The sequence below is a fragment of the Tinamus guttatus genome, unplaced genomic scaffold (assembly GCF_059628265.1).
Source record: "Tinamus guttatus ecotype Peru unplaced genomic scaffold, ASM5962826v1 Tinamus_guttatus_pri_ptg000617l, whole genome shotgun sequence".
Classification (NCBI taxonomy): domain Eukaryota; kingdom Metazoa; phylum Chordata; class Aves; order Tinamiformes; family Tinamidae; genus Tinamus; species Tinamus guttatus.
Genome location: NW_028289151.1, coordinates 194,129 through 211,971, shown reverse-complemented (window position 1 = coordinate 211,971; position 17,843 = coordinate 194,129). Strand labels below are relative to the sequence as shown.

Here is a 17,843-nt window from a genome sequence, read left to right as displayed (position 1 = left end):
CTATAGTTGGAGAGGACAGAGGAGCTATAAGCATGAGCTCCACCTATAAACTTTTAAAATAAAGAGCATTTTGGCGGTGCCCGTTCCAAGGTTTTTCTGCCTTTTCCGTCTCCTGCAAAACTGTCTTTTAATAGGATGGTGTGCAAAGATAGAGAACACGGTGTGAAAGGAACTTTCTGGTTTGCAGCATATGGGCAATGAGGGAATGATTCCGAGGGAGATGAGGAAAAATGAATTACTTGGTATTTGTAAAGGCAAAGAAAGGCATCAGCAAAGAAACGCTGCTCCTTGGAAAATACCAGGCGCATTCACATTGGTTGTTCCTTCATCTCCTGCTAACGAAAGGAGAGGAAAATCCTCCCTGCTGCCAGGTTTGTAACTTCTGCCTCTTTGGATGCAGCTGCTTTTTTGGTTTTCTTGAAGAAGTTACACAGGGATTTCCATGTTTCTGTGTTCAAGCTTCTTTCCAGATGTTCGTACATTAATGTTGCCAGAAAACTAATGCTGAAATAGTCGATTCTTGCCAATTCTCTTTCCCTCCCCCACTTGCTCCCTGTAACCTCTAAAGCTCCTGCCCAAAATGAGTAAAAAAAGTCTCATTTTACAAGCATGATGTCATGGGAGGGCTGCATATTTACTGCTTCCTTTTAAAGCACTGAACAGAGGAGCTTTTATGCTAAGGATGAATCATTAGTGTGGTCTGCACGTCGGCTACAAGTGGTTCCTCTAAGCACACCGATTTTAGTAGTCTTTTAAAAATTTATTAATAAAATTCTATTAATTCTATTAAACACAGGGAGGAGGAGGAGTATTTTAATTGCCTCTCTACCCGTTTGCACCACGGTGCTGCCACAGTAGAACTTGGACGGGCCAAGTAATAGTGAATCTCGGAAATAATCTCAGATTTAAAAGCAGAAATCCAAGATGTGACAAAGCAGCCTGAAGTAAAAGTGGGATATTTTGCTTATGTGCAATGCTGTTTTACATCTTTTTTACTTATTTCAGCCCTGAAAGTGGCCTTAGCTTGTAACAAACCCTCTCTTTACAATGATGCTTCCTTCTGTGCCCTGCAGCCACCTTGCTCCCTGCTCGGACCTCTCCGAAATAAGAACTGGAGTAGCCGGAGCTCGTCGGAAAATGAATTTTCCCACCTGCCAAGTCACTACAGGAGAAAATCTGGTCAAGGAAAGGCTCATCCGCCAGCGCTCCGCACAGTGAAGAACTCCCCTGTGTCTGGGGGGACGCGGCTAAGGGGGGAAACGGGCCCTGGGGTCCCCCTGCCCTCCCGAGGACGCGGCCAAGGGGTAAACGGGCCCCGGGGGGTCCCCCTGCCCTCCCGAGGACGCAGCTAAGGGGACAGAAGGGCCTTGGGGTCCCAGCGCCCTGCTGAGGATGTGTTCAAGGGGACAGAAGGGCCCCGCGGGTCCTGCTGCCCTCCCGAGGACGCGGCCAAGGTGAGAGAAGGGCCCCAGGGACCCGGGACCCTCCTGAGGACGCGGCCAAGGGGGCAGAAGGGCCCTGGGGTCCCGCTGCCCTCCCGAGTATGTGACCATGGGGACAGAAGGGCCCTGGGGTCCTGCTGCCCTCCTGAGGATGCGGCCAAGGGGGGAGACGGGCCCCGGGGGGTCCCGGTGCCTTCCCGAGGATGCTGCCGAGGGGGGAAATGGGCCCTGGGGGGTCCCGGTGCCCTCCTGAGGATGTGACTAAGGGGGCAGAAGGGTCCTGGGGGTCCCGGTGCCCTCCCAAGGATGCGGCCAAGGGGACAGACGGGCCCCGGGGGGGCCCTGCTGCCCTCCCGAGGACGCAGCTAAGGGGACAGACGGGCCCCGGGGGGTCCCCCTGCCCTCCCTAGGACGCGGCCAAGGGGACAGAAGGGCCCTGGGGTCCCGCTGCCCTTCCGAGGATCTGACTAAGGGGGCAGAAGGACCCCAGGGTCGCGGTGCCCTCCCGAGGACGTGGCCAAGGTGAGAGAAGGGCCCCGGGGACCCGGGACCCTCCTGAGGACGCGTCCAAGGGGCCAGAAAGGCCCTGGGGTCCCGCTGCCCTCCCGAGGACGCGGCCAAGGGGGACACAAGGGCCCCGGGCCCCGCCGCGGCGGCCGCGGCGCAGGAAGGGGCGGCCCGGGGCGGGCCCGGGGCGGGCGGCGCGGGCCATGGCGGCGGCGGGGCGGCTGCTGCCGCTGCTGTTGCTGTTGTTGGCGGCGCGGGGGGCCCGCGGCTACTTCCCCGAGGAGCGCTGGAGCCCCGAGTCGCCGCTGCGGGCGCCGCGCGTGGCCCTGGCGCTGCTGGCCCGCAACGCGGAGCACGCGCTGCCCGCCGTGCTGGGCGCCATCGAGCGCCTGCGGCACCCCAAGGAGCGCACGGCGCTCTGGTGGGCACCGGCGGGTCGGGTCGGTTCCGTTCGGTTCGGTTCGGGGGCGGCTGGAGGGCGACCGTGCTCCGGCGGGCGGGCGAGCTGGGCCGGGCCGCTTCGGGGGCGGCGGGCGAGCTGGGCCGCTTCGGGGGCTGGAAGAGGGACCGTGGTCCCGCGGGCGGGACGGGTCGGGCCGGTTCGGGAACGGCGGGCGAGGTGGGCCAGGCCGGGCCGGGCTGGGCCGATTCGGGGGCGGTTGCGGCTGGAGGGGGACTGTGGTCCGGCGGGCGGGCGGGCCGGACCGGGCCGGTTCGGTTCGGGGACGGGGGGAGAGCCGGACCGGGCCGGTTCGGGGGCGGGGGGCGGGCCGGGCCCCGCTGGAGGGAGACCGTGGTCCCGCGGGCGGGCCGGGCCGGGCCGGTTCGGGAGCGGCGGCGGCTGGAGGAAGACTGTGGTCCGGGGGGCGAACTGGGTCGGGCCGGGGGGCGGGTTATGGAGGGGGCCGGTTCGGGAGCGGTGGCGGCTGGAGGGGGACGGGGCCCTGCGAGGGGCGGTTCGGAGGCCGTGGGTCGGGCCGGGGGTGGCTGGAGCGGCTCCGGTCCGGTCCGGTCCGGTTCGGTGTTGGCTGAGCGCGCTCGTCGCAGGGTGGCCACGGACCACAACGCGGACAACACGACGGCCGTGCTGCGCGAGTGGCTCGTGCGCGTGCAGGGCCTCTACCACCGCGTGGAGTGGAGGCCGCTGGAGGAGCCCCGGTGAGCGCCGGGCAGGCGGGAGGCAGAACCGGGCCGGACTGGGCCGGGGACGAGGCCTCACGGCGCCGCTTCCCCGCAGGGCCTACCCGGACGAGGAGGGCCCCAAGCACTGGTCCAACTCGCGCTACGAGTACGTGATGAAGCTGCGGCAGGCGGCCCTGGAGGCCGCCCGCGACATGTGGGCCGACTACGTCCTGGTGAGACCCTCCTCGCGCGGGGTTTTTTTTTTTGGGCCGGTTTCTACCCGTTGGGCTCACGCGTTTGGCTCCCGGCAAGCGAAGGGCCGGTCGGCGCGACCCGTTTGGGTGCCGGCCAGCACGCCGTGACCCGGCAAGCGGTTCTTATCGCCGTGGTGCCCCGGCGACTTGGCGCCGCTCGCTTGGGTCGCGGGGTGCTGGGCGGAAAAATACCCGTTCCTGTGGGAATGTGAGCTGGGATGGGGAAAAATAAGGGGAAAATACCCGCTTGTGTGGTAATGGGGACTGGGATGGGGAAAAATAAGGGAAAAAATACCCGCTTGTGTGGTAATGTGAGCTGGGATGGGGAAAAATAAGGGGAAAAATACCCGCTCGTGTGGTAATGGGGACTGGGTAAAAACGAGGGGAAAAGACCTGTTCTTGTGGTAATGTGAGCTGGGATGGGGAAAAATAAGGGGAAAAATACCCGCTTGTGTGGTAATGGGGACTGGGATGGGGAAAAATAAGGGGAAAATACCCGCTTGTGTGGTAATGTGAGCTGGGATGGGGAAAAATAAGGGGAAAATACCCGCTCGTGTGGTAATGTGAGCTGGGATGGGGAAAAACAAGGGGAAAATACCCGCTCGTGTGGTAATGTGAGCTGGGATGGGGAAAAACAAGGGAAAAAATAACTGCTCATGGGGTAATGCGAGCTGGGATGGGTAAAAACAAGGGAAAAATACCCGTTCTTGTGGTAATGTGGACTGGCATGGGTAAAAATGAGGGAAAAATACCCGTTCTTGTGGTAATGTGAACTGGGATGGGTAAAAACAAGGGAAAATATACCGGCTTGTGTGGTAACGCCGCGGGCGCTGAGTTCCTCCTCTTGCTGCAGTTTGTGGACGCCGATAACATCCTGACGAATCCCGACACCCTGGCCCTGCTGATGGCGGAGAACAAGACCGTGGTGGCACCCATGCTGGATTCCCGGGCCGCCTATTCCAATTTCTGGTGCGGAATGACTTCCCAGGTAAGGGACAACCTGTGTTTTCTGTCTCCTGTGACTCCTTTGTTCCCTTCCTACTGCTCGGAGGTATTAGTAGCAACGGTGCTCGTTTTTGGGGAGTTTTGCATCCAACTCTGCCTGGTTTCTGCGCCCTCTAGAGCTTCCCTCTCTTTTTTCCCCCCCCGAAGATTGAGGGGAAAAATCAGGGATTTTCTCCACCTTGGCTTGGGCAGCTCTGCAAATACTGACTTAAGCAAAACACGACAAGCAACCCTGAGGGTTTGTGTGTGGATTATTCCCTCTCCCAGGGTTATTATAAGCGCACTCCTGCCTACATCCCTATCCGGAAGCGGGATCGACGCGGCTGCTTCGCTGTCCCTATGGTGCATTCCACTTTCCTAATCGACTTGCGGAAAGAGGCTTCCCGGGACCTCGCGTTCTACCCTCCGCACCCCGATTACACCTGGGCTTTTGATGACATTATTGTTTTTGCATTTTCCTGTAAACAGGCAGGTGAGATGGTGGGTAACAGCTTCCTACTGCTTCCCTTCAGCTGAGCCTGAAGGGTATTTTTATAATCTTGTAATCTTGATAATTTTTATAATCTTGTACAAATCGGATTGTGGAGGAGTGGGATTTCAGCAGTATTTTTTTTTCCTTTCTTTGCACATGTGTTAATTTTAGAAGTCCAGATGTTTGTTTGTAACAAGGAGGTTTACGGTTTTCTCCCGGTGCCGCTCCGATCCCACAGCACCTTGCGGGATGAGATGGAGAGTTTCATGCATGTCCAGCTGGAGATCATGGGTAAGTGCAACGGAGATCCCTGGAATTCCGCTTGGGATCTGGGATCTTGGATTCCGCTCTGTGTTATATTCAAGCCTTTCTGGGAGTCTTTCAACCCTCTCGGATTTCTGGGTGATTAGAGGGACAGTTAATGCAGTGTTTTTGGAACAACCTTACGAAAATAACCCTAAAGGAGGGTTGGTTTTGGTTCTTTTTTTCTGTGCCCCATGAAAGCAGAGACTGTATCTCCTGCTTTGCTTTCTCCCCTCCCATTTGGAAGGCTCACAGTCTCCCTGGATCGCAGTTGGATCGGTCGGCTTCTATTTTAGCTTTCCCTCTCTGCTCTCGGGAAGACGTCTGGGCAGCTCCTTGCCCTGGCACACGCCAGCAGCTCTGACTCTCATGTTTACAGCACGTCGAGGGGAATATTTTGGAGTCTGCTGTCCTCTCTCTGCTCCCTTGGGCATCCTGCTGCCCGAGGCTCACAGTGGAGCTTTGGTTTTGGCTTCACAAAAGTCCTTTTCACGAAAGGAGAGTCTCTGCTCCTATGAAAAACGAAGGGAACGTCGCAGGAAAGAACATTTTTGCAAGTGTAAATATTTCAGGAGAGGCAGCCCAGGTCTCGAGCCAGCATTGTGCTGAAACAGCCTTGTAAATCCGAGACTTTGATGCCAGGGATTTATTTCCAGATTCTTTTTTTTTTCTGGCCATTTGCAGGCCGCGTGTGCTCCTTCATGCTTCCCAAGTTTCCTTCTCCTTGTCCACAGAAGCAGAATATTTCTGTAAATTCAGCTCTCGCCAACGGTTTTCTGTTCAAACATTCTCTTATTTGCTCATAGATCTGAGGCTGGAAAGCTCTTGTATGAAGAGGAAAAATCTGAGGTGAATAATGAACAAAATTAAGATTGTCCGTTTTAATTAAAACCAAAAAATTAACAAAAATGGCAAGTTTAATTTTGTTAAATCAGCAGTAAAAGCTAAATACATCTTTCCTTCTGGATGTGTACGGGGGATTGATTATTAGTGGTTGGGTGCTTTGCTGTTCTGGCAACAGAAAAAGAGGTGAAAATCACAGAAAATGTGTTGTCTTCTCTTTCCTCATGCCCACTAGGCTGATAGGAATGTTTGTTTTTATATTGTATTTATATATTTATATTATTTCTGTGTTTTATATTATATTTAAGCAGTTGTCTTTGTGTAATCGCGTTTCCGCGCCCTGCAAAGGACTTGGCGCTGCCGGTGGAGATTCCCTGGATTGTGTCCGCGTGCGCTGACGCTCCCAACAAAACGGGATGCAAACGGTTTTCCTTATGATTTGCCTTTAGTGAAGAACCCTCCAGCGGAGCCGTCGCGGTTCGTGTCCGTCCCGCCCAAGATCCCGGACAAGATGGGCTTCGACGAGGTGAGATCCGTACGATCCCGATGGGATACGACGGGGGATTTGTAGCTGCCTTCACGGATGGCCCCGGGTGGTCCCGATGCTCCCGTCCTCTCGCTGCCGTCGGGATGCGACGGGATCGCCGCTCCGTCGTCCCCGGGACCCTCCGTGCGCGTGGGGCACAGCAGAGACCCTCCGTTTCCAGGTTTTCATGATCAACTTGAAGCGCCGGACGGACCGACGCGAGCGGATGCTGCGGACGCTGCACGAGCAGCAGATCGAGTGCCGGGTCGTCGAAGCAGTGGACGGCAAGTGAGTATCCTAGGGGAGGAAAGCTTCATCCCAGTGTTTTATCCAACATTTATCCAACATCCAGGTGCCAGTAGCGGCCTCCTACTCAATAGGCAGGTTCTAACCCTCCTTCTGCTGCTCCACAGAGCTATGAACAGCAGCGAGGTCGAAGCTCTGGGGATTAAAATGCTGCCAGGTTATAAGGATCCCTACCACGGCCGCCCGCTCACCAAGGGAGAGCTGGGCTGTTTCCTCAGCCACTACAAGATCTGGGAGGAGGTGAGTGAGCAAATGAGAAGCTGCTCCAAAGAGCAGAGCATCCCGTCGGGATTCCTGGCATTGGAGAAAGCACCACAGTCCTCGCTTGGTTAGGGAATGGGTATCTGCAGCTGCCTCTTTTTGGCCAGACCATTGGCGTGAGTATTAGGAAAACTATTTATTGGCTCACGAAATGGGTGTGTGTGGAGCCTGGTTTACAAACCAGGCTCTTCCCTGGCTGCACAAGTTCCTAATCCTGGTGATGGCAAAAGGGATTTTGTGCATTTTGTAGCTGTCTTGAAGAGGCAAAACGTAGGGATGAGACCGACCTGCCAGCTCTGGATGTCACTGCAGAAATAAGAAGAGGTCTCAGGCTGGAAGGAGAGGGCCACAGCGGCCAGTGTTGCCCGTTCTTGAATTGCCTATTGAAAAAGAAAAAATTCTGCTGTTAAATTGCCAGATTGTTGAGAGGGGGCTGGAGAAATCGGTGGTGTTTGAGGACGACTTGCGCTTCGAGATCTTCTTCAAACGGCGCCTGATGAATCTCATGGATGACTTGGAGGAGGAAGGTTTGGACTGGGATCTGATGTAAGTACGTAAAGCTGAAAAGGCAAATTGAGGCCTTCTGAGGCTCCCTCTCGCAGTTAAACATAATGGTTTCTGCAATGATGCATTTACTGACATATATTACTGCCACAAAATGCTTGTGCTCTAAGGGAGAGGTGTGAAACTGTCTAAGAAATGAGAAAAAAAAATGCCTTTTTGGTGCTTGTTACACAGTTTTAAAGGTATTGAAGGAAAAATACCTTTTTTTTTCCCCTTGGAAGGGGAAGAGCCTGGAAGGGGTTTCTAGCAGGAGACTTAATTTTGCACCTTCCCCTCCTCTTGCAGCTACATCGGGAGGAAGCGGATGCAGGTGGAGCATCCCGAGAAGTCCGTGCCCCACGTGCGGAACCTGGTGGTCGCTGATTATTCCTACTGGACTTTGGCCTACGTGATTTCCCTGCAGGGAGCCCAAAAGCTGCTGGCAGCCGAGCCGCTCTCCAAGATGTTGCCCGTGGACGAGTTCCTGCCCGTGATGTTCGACAAACACCCCGTGTGAGTCCCGCTCACCTTCCGAGGGGCGCTCTGCACGCGGGGTCGGATATCTTGGGAATTGCGCCTTGAGGAAGACGTTTGTCGTGGGTGGAGAAACTGGAGAAAACTCCAGAAAACTCCTTTTTTCTCGAGTTGGATCCATTTTCTTTGGAGTCTGTCCTACTCGTAACAATTCAGAAGCACCTTTTGTTTCCCACACTGATAGTGACCTGCAGGGTCACCCAGGCTGCTGGGTCCGCAGATCCCTTCGGTTTCCTTGTGCCTCAACAGGGACTGATTATTTTTGTTTGTTTGTTTAAAAAATTCTCAAATATCTCCTGAAAAAGGAGGATCTGGACCCAAAGGGGTCGCTGTGTTGTGCTGATGTCTTTGGAAGGAGTCTGGATTGAAAGGCCGAGCATGTTATGAGGCTAAATTAAGGCTGGAGGTGGATTGTGAGTGAATGTGCTATTAATTTTTTCTTCTTTTTCCCTTTTTTCTGCCCAGCTCCGACTACATGAAGCACTTTGAAAGCCGGAATTTGCTGGCGTTTTCCGTGGAGCCCCTCTTAGTTTATCCAACCCACTACACGGGCGACGACGGCTACATCAGCGACACGGAGACCTCGGTGGTGTGGAACAACGAGAAGATCAAGACGGACTGGGATCGCGCCAAGTCCCAGAAAATGAAGGAGCAGCAGGAGCTGCGAAACGAGGCCAAGAACTCGGATGTTCTGCAGTCCCCTCTTGACAGCACAGCCCGGGATGAGCTATGACGGGATCGAGTCCGCGGGATGGACATAAGGACCGGCTGGTAGGGAGGAGCGTGGGGAGATGACGACGGGTCTACGGTTCTTGCTGCAACGGGGAGGTAGGGGAATTGCTAGAGCTTCATTATGTGGCCGAGGATGCAGGTGACAAAGCCGGTGAGGGTTTGTGCTCGGAGCCCTGCCGACCTCCGGAGTTTCGGGATGCGAGGAGGAGGATGATGCTGAAAACCAGGCTGGCTCCTTGTGCGAGACCCTCCTGCAGCTGCTGCCAGGTCAGGGCTTTCTTTTCCATGTGGGAACGCGGGACTCGCCAGGGAGATTCTTTGGACTCGCGTTGCTGCACACAAGGATCTGCCTTGGAATTTCACCTTGCGGTCGGGGTTGGCAATGCCTGGCAAAGGTCTGCAGCTTCCAGCTCATGGAATTCCCTGACGATCCCTCCAAAGAGGGAGGCTGAAGCTCCCCTTGGCTCTGAGACCTATTTTTCCTCTTTTTATAAAATAGAAAAGTCTTTGGCCATGACTTCACCAGTCCCATAGCAGGGAAGCTCCCCGTAGTGCCTGGGGAAGGAGCGCGGCACAAGCTGGACTCGGTCGAGCTCGTACTCCATTTTTAAGTATTTTATTACCGAGATTCCCAGAGAAACTCGAGAAACTATTTTTATATATTAAAAAAAAAAACAGGAACTATTTTTAATAGGGACTATTAAACTTAATGGCCGTGACACTGGGCGCACTGCAATACAGAGGCGGGGAGAGGCCCAAGGTGCTGCGACGTGCCCGGCATTTTCCGTGTCAACCCCACCGCTTCCGTCCCAAAAAAGCCTGAAAATCCCCAAATCCGCCATCAAGGGATCGCCTCCAGGTTCCGAAGCGCCCTGTGCTCTAGAGCTGCCATTTCCCCCCCTCCTCCCCTGCGCGAAAGTGTCGGTCAAATAAAAGTCGTTGCCTCTTCCCGGCTCGTTGCCTCTTCCCGGCGCACGCCTGGTTTCTCGGGATGTAGCTCCCAGCGCCTCCTGCTTCCCGGCTGCTTTTGGGTGGGTTTTGGGGCCTGTGGCCGCGTTTCCAGACGCTGCTGGAAGGCAGTGGTGGCTCCAGCGCAGCATCTTAGACTGGGGAGGGCAGGAAGCTGCTGTTTGGGAAGCAGGAGGCCCGGGGCCTCCATGCGCACCGGGGCCCTACAGCCTCCCAGGGCCTCCTTTTGTGCGGTCTCCCCCGGCCCTCGGGCCTCTATCACCCCCTGAGGCCTTCACGCCCCCCCCCAGACCCTCAGTGCCTCCCGCGTCCGCCACCGGCTGCCGCGGGGCCACGGTCCCTTTAAGGCGGCCCAGCCCCCTCGCCCTGCCGCCGCCGCCATGTTGGGAGGGGCGCCCCGCAGCAGCGCAAGTGTGGGCAGGCGCCATCTTGGGTGTGGCGCCGGCGCGGGGGCCCTTGCCGCCAGTGAAGCCGCCGCGGCGCCATCTTGAGAGTGGGCAGCGAGTGCGGAGGGGGCCCCCTTTCCCCGCCCCCTGCCACCCCAGGGTGACAGCACGAGGGTGTCCCCACGGGGACCAGCTCCCCAAAAACCACAGAGCTGCGTTTCCTCCCGGGACACTTTATTCATCCAGCACCACCCAGCACCCAATTCTGGGAGGGGGGGGACACCCAAGGGGGCCTCCCCCCATGTCCCTGTGGCCCCTGGTGACCTCTGTCTTGGAATGGTGACGGAGGACGGGGGGGGGGGAACAGGCCCCTCCTGGGATGTCGCAGCTGAGACCGGACACAACTCAGTTCAGGAATGAAAGGCAGGATGAGAGGAAAGAGAGCAGCAGCGGTGCTGGGGGTGGGTGCAAGTTGCAGATAAATCCCTCCCCCAAGGCCTGGCCGGGCGCTGCTGCCCCTTTCCTCCACTGGGCTGAGGTCCAGGAGGAGGAGGAGGAAGAGGGGAAGCAGCAGCTGGCCGGGCTCCAGGGCCAAACAGCTGCTCCTGCGGTTACAAAACCGGCCCTTGACCCGTAACAACCCGCGTAAACAACCACGAGCCGAAACGTGGAGCCGCCGGAGCGAGATGGAGGCGCCGGGAAGTGCCAGCCCGTGCCCAACCCCGGGCCTCGAGCGGAGGAGGCACAAAGTGGCCTTCAGCTCCGGAGGCAGCTCCCAATTCCGCCAGGGTGGTCCCCCTGGATACATCCTGCGGCGCAGGAGCGGGATTCTGAGCCCCACAGCCGCTGTTTGGGTGCTGGAAGGCAAAAATCCCCCCCCCTCCATCCCAGGAAACAGAGCTGGGATCATCCACCTGGGTCCTGGGTGCCGGAAAAACGCGGGCGCCGTCTCATCCTGTCCCCTCGGGAGCGGGCGCCGAGCTCCGGTGCCGTTAAAAGCCGACGTTAAAATAAATAAAAGCAGGGGCAGAGGTGGCCCCGGAGGAGTCTGTGTAACGGGGACAGTGCAGGGGGGATGTCCCTGGTCCTCAGTTCACCAGCAGCGCGTTGTCCGACAGCGGAGCCCTGCGGGAAGAGCCAAGGCTTGGGAAGAGGATCGGGATGAGCCCCGGGTCCCCTTCTTGGGTAATAGGGGGAAGAAAGTAATGGAATGCAGTGGGAGTAGGAGGTTTTGTCCCAAATCCCCAAGGGAAGCTCAAGTTTGGGGCCTATGGGTGAATTTTGGAGCTCCCAAAGGGGTCTTTGAGGGCACAAAACCACTTTGGGGTGCCAAGAGGAAGCCTGGATGTCCCTGGTCCAGGTGGGACCATCCCAGGAGAAGAGGAACCAAGAGCAGAACAGCCTCAAACCCTCCTCTTTCGGCACAGGGGCTGAAGCAACGCGGCACAGGGGGGACAGCAGTGACCAGGGGGACCTCGACGGGTCCCCAAAAAGGCGCCCACCTCTCACAGCAGCAGAAGACGGAGCAGGACGAGGAGCTCTCGCGCCGGTACTTGCCCGACTTGGGGCTGTCCTTGCACTCGGCGATGAAGGCGTGGAGCTGGGACACGGGCGTCTCGCCCTCGCACTGGTGCTGCGGGGACACGGGGACACGTTTAGGGCCCAGCTCTGCGGCGGTGCCATCGCGGAGGGGGTCGCGGCCCTCACCTTGATGGTCTCGTAGGAGCCGGTGATGAGGGCGATGAAGAGGCTGAGCACCATGTAGATGAAGAGGCTGATGAAGGTGTACAGGTAGATCTGGCTGAAGAGCCACACCAGGTAGCTGTTCTGCTGCATCTCGGCGAAGGTGACGAACATGTCGTCCCCGTTGATGAGGGAGAAGAGGCACTCGGACACCATGGAGAGCGAGCGGAACTGGGATGGGAGAGGAGGGAGGGCACCTCAGGCCTTTCCAAACCCAGAGGAAAGAACTGGAGAGTCCTCGGGGAAGGTCCTGGCCTGCCCTTGGTCATCAACACCCCACAAACCACCCTGGGGATCTGTCAAGGCACCCAAGACGGGCGCCCAACTCAAAGAGAGGCCCCAAAGACGGGCGTCCAACCCAAGAAGAGCCCTCAAAGAAGGGCAACCCAACCCAAGGCAGGGTGGTGATGGGTTTATGGTGGGACTTAATCATCTTAAAGGTCTTTTCCTACCATCACAATTCTATGATTCAAAGGAGGACCCCAAAGATGGGCAACCCAATGCAAGGAGAGCCCCCACAAAGGGGAGCAAACCAAGAAGAGCCCCCAAAGATGGACAACCCAACCCAAGGCAGGGTGGTGATGGACTTATGGTTGGACTTGATCATTTTAAAGGTCTTTTCCTACAATAATGATTTTCTGATTAAAAGCAGGACCCCAGACAGGCGCTCCAACCCAAAGGGGGACCCCCCAAAGACAAGCAACACCATCCAAAGGGAGGCCCCAATGATGGGTGACCCCAACCCAAAGGGGGGCCCCTCAAAGACAGGCAACCCAACGCAGCTCCCATCTCCTTCCAAACCAGGAGAAGGCAGGAATGGCCCTGGAGGGAGGGAAAATCCAGGCCGAGACGCTTGGGAGAGGCACCTTGACGTGGTAGGGGCCCAGCACGATCCAGCCGCAGAAGCAGTAGCCCAGGTAGATGACGGCCACGCAGCAGCAGAAGCGGATGACGTTGGGCAGGGCCACCCGCAAGGTGACGATGAGGATCTGGTGGAAGAATCAAGTCGGGATCATCCTGCCGTCCCTCCTACGCCGAGGACGACAGAGGGAGGGAAAGGGGACAGCGAGGACACACGGTGGGAACACCCTGGGTGACTCCAAGGGCTTAGGAAGAGCAGGATGGGAGCCCCAAGGTGCTGCTGTGGCCCTGAGCCCAAGGGGACACCTGTGGCCTTGGTGCCAGGCTGTTCCCACCCTAGTGAACGTCCCCTGAGCTCGAGCAGGGCCGAGCGTGTCCCCAAGGCCACTCACATTGTACTTCTGGAAGAAGGTGAGGTAGCGGATGACCCCGACCCAGACCAGCAGCGTGGAGGTGCCCAGGAGGATGCTGCACACGTCGTAGCTGGCAAAGTTCTGTGGGGACAGAGGTGGCCTGAAGACGTGGCCACCGCTGTCCCTCAACCCCCACCAGAGCCTTGAGTGGCCCTTGTCCCCCTCTCCATGCCAGCCAGGGGCTGGTGGCAACCTGGCCACCACTGTGGGCAAGCGAATGGCCCTGGGTGGCAGAGCCTTTGGTGGCAGCCACCCGCTGTCCCGCGCGGTGTCCGCCGGGTGCCGCCGCTGTCCCCGCACCTTGGACTCGATGCCGATCTTCATGACGGTGCCCAGCACGGTGAGGACGTCGCTCACCACCAGCAGGATGTACCAGCCGTTGAGGAACTCCATGCGGTCCGACAGGCCCACGCTCTGCTTGTAGCGGTGCTGGAAGAACCGGCTGAACTCCTGCGCTCCGGAAAAAAAAAATCGGGATGTGGTGGCTCACCCAAACCTCCATTCGGCACCCGGGGCCACCTCTGAAACGTGGTGGCCCCGGGGACATCCTGCTCTGCTCCCCGGCACTCACGAGCTGCAGCAGGAGGCCCCGGATGATGGAGCGGGCGCAGAGGATGAAGGAGAGCGAACACACGAGGATGACGACGACGTCGAAGAACAGCCGGAAGGAGTTGTCACCTGCGAGGGTGTCCGGGTGGATTGTCCCCACGAGCGATGCTGGGGGGTCCCGGAGCAAATCCGGAGCGAATCCGGAGCCCTCGTGCAGCACCTGACACCCACTAGGGAATGTCACATTTGTTCCCGAATCCCGGACCCGCGTCCTACCTCTTCCGAAGACGCTGGGGTCCTTGCACTCCTTGATGTCCGCCCGGTTGTCGAGGCGGATTTTCACCCGGCCGCTGTGAGCCTTGTTGTCGAAGGTGATCTGGGAGCAGGGGACAGTCGAGATGTCACCCGGCGGCTCCCGAGGCCACCGTCCCCGCGTGGGGGCCACCGTCCCCGCGCACTCACGGTGATGGTGAAGGTGTAGCAGTCAGGGATCTCGTTGTTGATGATGGTCTGGATGTTGATGGCTTTCAGCTTGAACTGGATGGTGACGTTGATGAGCCTGTGACAGGGGACACTTGTCAACGCTCCCTCCTGGGGCTTGTTTAGGACAGGGGTCACCTTGTGCAACCCCCCTATCCTGCTGGGAGGGCAGAGGGGGGTCACTGAGCCCAAATTCTCCACCGGAGAAGCGCCCGGACGCCTGGGTCCTACCCGGAGAGGGAGACGGAGAGACCAGAGGCAGCAGAAACTTGTGTCCCATTGGGCCAAACCAGGGAGAAACTAAAGTGGGATCAAATCACAGCCCCCGCAGTGGAAAAACGGGAAGGTGGAAAGACAAAAACACCCCCCAAAATAACCAAGGAAGCAATGGCCACGTCGCACCGACACCGGAAAGGAAAAGGGGAAGCGGGACCGAGACGATGTCCTGCTCATGGAGCCGAGTTTGGGGAGTCGGAGCGCGGCCGCTTCCCGCTCGGCCGGTTTCACATCCCTCTGGGATCTCTCCGTGTCGCCCAGCAGTGGTTTTGCCACCAACGGATCCCTTGGGGCTCCGGCAGCGGCGGCGAAACCGTTTGGAGCTCAAGGAAATCCCTGGAGGGGGGATCCGCGTGCGCCAACAGCCGCGGAGCGCCGGGATGCTCCGGAAAAAGGGAAAACCAAAGGCCGCGGCTCTCACTTGTGGAATTTGAGGGTGAAGTTCCTGTAGCTGCGGTCCAGCTCCGGCGGGAGAGGCTGCGGCTCCTGCGGCTCCACTCCCAGACAGTCTGCGGGGACAAAGATCCAGGGAGGGAAGGGAAAACCGAGCCCCACACCGGGAGCTCGTCCCCCAAAAACGCACCGGTGACGATGTGGGGGTCGATGTTGAAGGTGTCGTTGGCGGGGTCGATGCGCCCTTTGCGGTAGAAGTGCTGGCACAGCATGAGCGCCGAGCGGTTGGCGCCGCGCTCGGGCCGCACGTAGGCGTAGCGCCCCACGGCCTCGTCGGGGATGGCCAAGTACTGGCGGAGGGGACAACGGGGGGCTCGGCGTCGTGTCACCGTGTCCCCGAGCCCCCCGGCGGCCCCGCGCGGCTCCCACCTTGTCCACGGCGTGGAAGACGCGCGCGTAGAGCTCGCGCTGCGTGTACACGGCGTACGCGTCGTCGGCGCCGTCCGCGTAGTCCTTGAGGAAGAGGTGCTTGAAGGCCACCGTGTTCTCCTCCTTGAACGTCACCACCATCTGGTTGCTGAGCCCGAAGAGGATGAGCTGAGGGAGAGCGGGATTCAGCCTCCCCGCCGACGGGCTCCTTCCCGAATCCGCCTCCTCCGGGCGTTCCCGATGGGAATACGACCCACGTGGCAGACGCTGCCGCTCGTCTCATTTTCTAGGCTCTTTTTCCCCCCTTTCCTGGTGCTTTTCCTATCACAAACAGCTCCTGGGTGAAGCTTTTCCCACCCCGCTCCAGCCAGGCGCTGGATGAGGCTCTTCCAGGAGCCGTTTCCCTAATCTGCCCTTTTCCTTCCCCATCCGAGCGCCGCTTCCTTCCCCCACAGCTGCCAGGGACGATCCCGTCGCTTTTCCATGCGGGAAGAGGGTCACGCGCCGGCAGCTCCCTCCGAACCTCGTGACGGCTCCGAGCGCGGCCGGGCCGCTTTTGTCCGCGGATAATTTTCCGCCCTTTTCCCGGAGCGTCGCTGTCCCCGGAGCGGGATTTACATCTCCAGCAGCTCCCTGCTTTTCTGGGGCGCTGCTGGCATCACCTGCTGTCCCCCACCAGTGTCCCCCTGTCACCTGCTGTCCCTGTGGCCGGTGCTCCCCCCTGTCCCCAAGCCCCTGTGCCCAGTGTCCCCAGGCCCCGATGTCCCTGTGCCCCACAGTGTCCCTGTTCCCCCATGCTCGGTGCCCCTCAGTGTCCCTGTGCCCCCCACTGTCCCTGTGTCCCGGTGTCCCCAAGGTCCCATGCCCTGGTGTTCCCAAGCTCTGATGTCCTCGTGCTCCCTAGTGTCCCCATATCCCTATGACCTCTGTTCCCAAGCTCCGATGTCCCTGTGCTCCCCACTGTCCCCATGTCCCTATGCCCAGGGCCCCAGTGTCCCCATGCTCTCCCATGTCCCCCAGCCCTGGTGTCCCCAGACTCCCCACTGTCCCCATATCCTTAAGTCTTGGTGTCCCCAAGCTCCCCTGTCCCCATGTTCCCACTGTCCCCAGGCTCCCCATTGTCCCCAAGCCCTGGTGTCCCCAAGCTCCCCCCTTTCCCCATGTCCCCACACTCCCCTCTATCCCCAAGCTCCCCCTTGTCCCCATGTCCCCAAGCCCTGGTGTCCCCAAGCTCCACATGTCCTCAAGCCCTGGGGTCCCCAAACTCCCCCGTCCTCCCGTCCCCAAGCCCCCCTCTGTCTCCATGTCCCCAAGCCCTGGTGTCCCCAAGCCCCCCCTGTCCTCATGTCCCCAAGCCCTGGTGTCCCCAGGCCCCGCCCCGTCCCCAAGCCCTGGTGTCCCCATGTCCCCAAGCCCCGGTGTCCCCGCCGGTACCTGCACGGTGACCAGCAGGATCTTGGCGAGCTGCAGCGCCAGCTTCACGGGCCGCCGGCCCCGCGCGCGGTACTTGTCGCAGGGGCTCATGAAGAAGTACTTGAGGCGCCGCCGCAGCTCCTCCTCCTCCGCCGCCACCGGCGGCTCCATCGCGCCGTAGCCGCCGCCGCCGCCGCCGCCGCCCAGCAGCGGCTCCGCCTCTGCGGGGGGAGGGAGCCCGTTACCGGCCGCCTCCCCCCGCCCCGGGCCCCGCTCACCGCGCGGGGCCGCCATGACGGCGCCGCCGCTACAAACAACGGCCTCACGTGGCCGGAAGTGCCCGCCCCGCCCCTCCCGCCGCCTCACGGCCCGTCCCGGCGAAGCCCCGCCCCTCCAGCCCGCCCCCCGTTTAGCAAAGCCCCGCCCCGACCCATGAGGCCCCGCCCCTCCCGGAGAAGCCCCATCCCGCAAAGCCCCGCCCCCGACTCATGACGCCCCGCCCCTTCCTGCCACCGCCGTCTCTACTTGGCGAAGCCCCGCCCCTCCAGCCCAACCCACTCCCCGCCCTCTTAGCAAAGCCCCGCCCCGGCTCCTGACGCCCCGCCCCTTCTTGCAACCACTGTCTCTGCCTGGCGAAGCCCCGCCCCTCCAGCCCACCCCCGCCCGTTTAGCAAAGCGGCAAAGCCCCGCCCCTTCCCGCCCTCTCGGAGAAGCCCCGCCTCCCGTATCCGATGCACCTCCCTTTAGCTAAGCCCCGCCCCCAGCACCTGATGCCCCGCCCCTACGGGAGAAGCGCCGCTCCGCCCTCTTAGCTAAGCACCGCCCCCGACTCATGACGCCCCGCCCCTTCTTGCCACCACTATCTGCCTGGCGAAGCCCCGCCCCTCCAGCCCAACCCACTCCCCCGCCCGTTTAGCAAAGCCCCGCCCCAGCTCCTGACGCCCCGCCCCTTCTTGTCCCCACCTGCCTGCTTGACGAAGCCCCGCCCCTCCTGATGCCCCGCCCCATCTGGTGAAGCCCCGCCCCCCACCTCTGATACCCCGCCCCTGTCCCCCACCCCTTCCATGGGCATCATGGTGTT

General features: G+C 59.6%; 2 protein-coding genes across 3 annotated transcripts; one reads left to right on the top strand and one right to left on the bottom strand.

Annotated features, from left to right (window-relative positions):
• The first annotated feature begins 2,152 nt into the window (after window positions 1–2,152).
• Window positions 2,153–8,851, top strand: COLGALT1 (collagen beta(1-O)galactosyltransferase 1). Its single transcript, XM_088535148.1, has 12 exons — window positions 2,153–2,370; window positions 2,997–3,107; window positions 3,187–3,304; window positions 4,179–4,313; window positions 4,598–4,802; window positions 4,974–5,093; window positions 6,398–6,474; window positions 6,656–6,762; window positions 6,888–7,020; window positions 7,460–7,587; window positions 7,891–8,097; window positions 8,584–8,851. The coding sequence occupies exons 1-12, from the start codon at window positions 2,153–2,155 to the stop codon at window positions 8,849–8,851; spliced, it is 1,827 nt and encodes a 608-aa protein (XP_088391274.1).
• Window positions 8,852–11,261: 2,410 nt separating this feature from the next.
• MCOLN1 (mucolipin TRP cation channel 1) lies at window positions 11,262–16,960 on the bottom strand. 2 transcript variants are annotated; one of them, XM_088535122.1, is made up of 13 exons: window positions 16,784–16,960; window positions 15,350–15,517; window positions 15,111–15,270; window positions 14,949–15,036; window positions 14,234–14,330; window positions 14,048–14,147; window positions 13,794–13,900; window positions 13,523–13,672; window positions 13,202–13,303; window positions 12,815–12,937; window positions 11,913–12,119; window positions 11,708–11,838; window positions 11,262–11,330 (listed from the first exon to the last, which is right to left on the bottom strand). In XM_088535122.1, the coding sequence occupies exons 1-13, from the start codon at window positions 16,931–16,933 to the stop codon at window positions 11,294–11,296; spliced, it is 1,620 nt and encodes a 539-aa protein (XP_088391248.1). In that variant the 5' UTR covers window positions 16,934–16,960; the 3' UTR covers window positions 11,262–11,293. The 2 variants fall into 2 exon arrangements, with proteins under 2 accessions (XP_088391248.1, XP_088391249.1); XM_088535123.1 differs by having other exon boundaries at window positions 15,350–15,497; window positions 16,784–16,906.
• Between the last annotated feature and the right edge of the window lie 883 nt (window positions 16,961–17,843).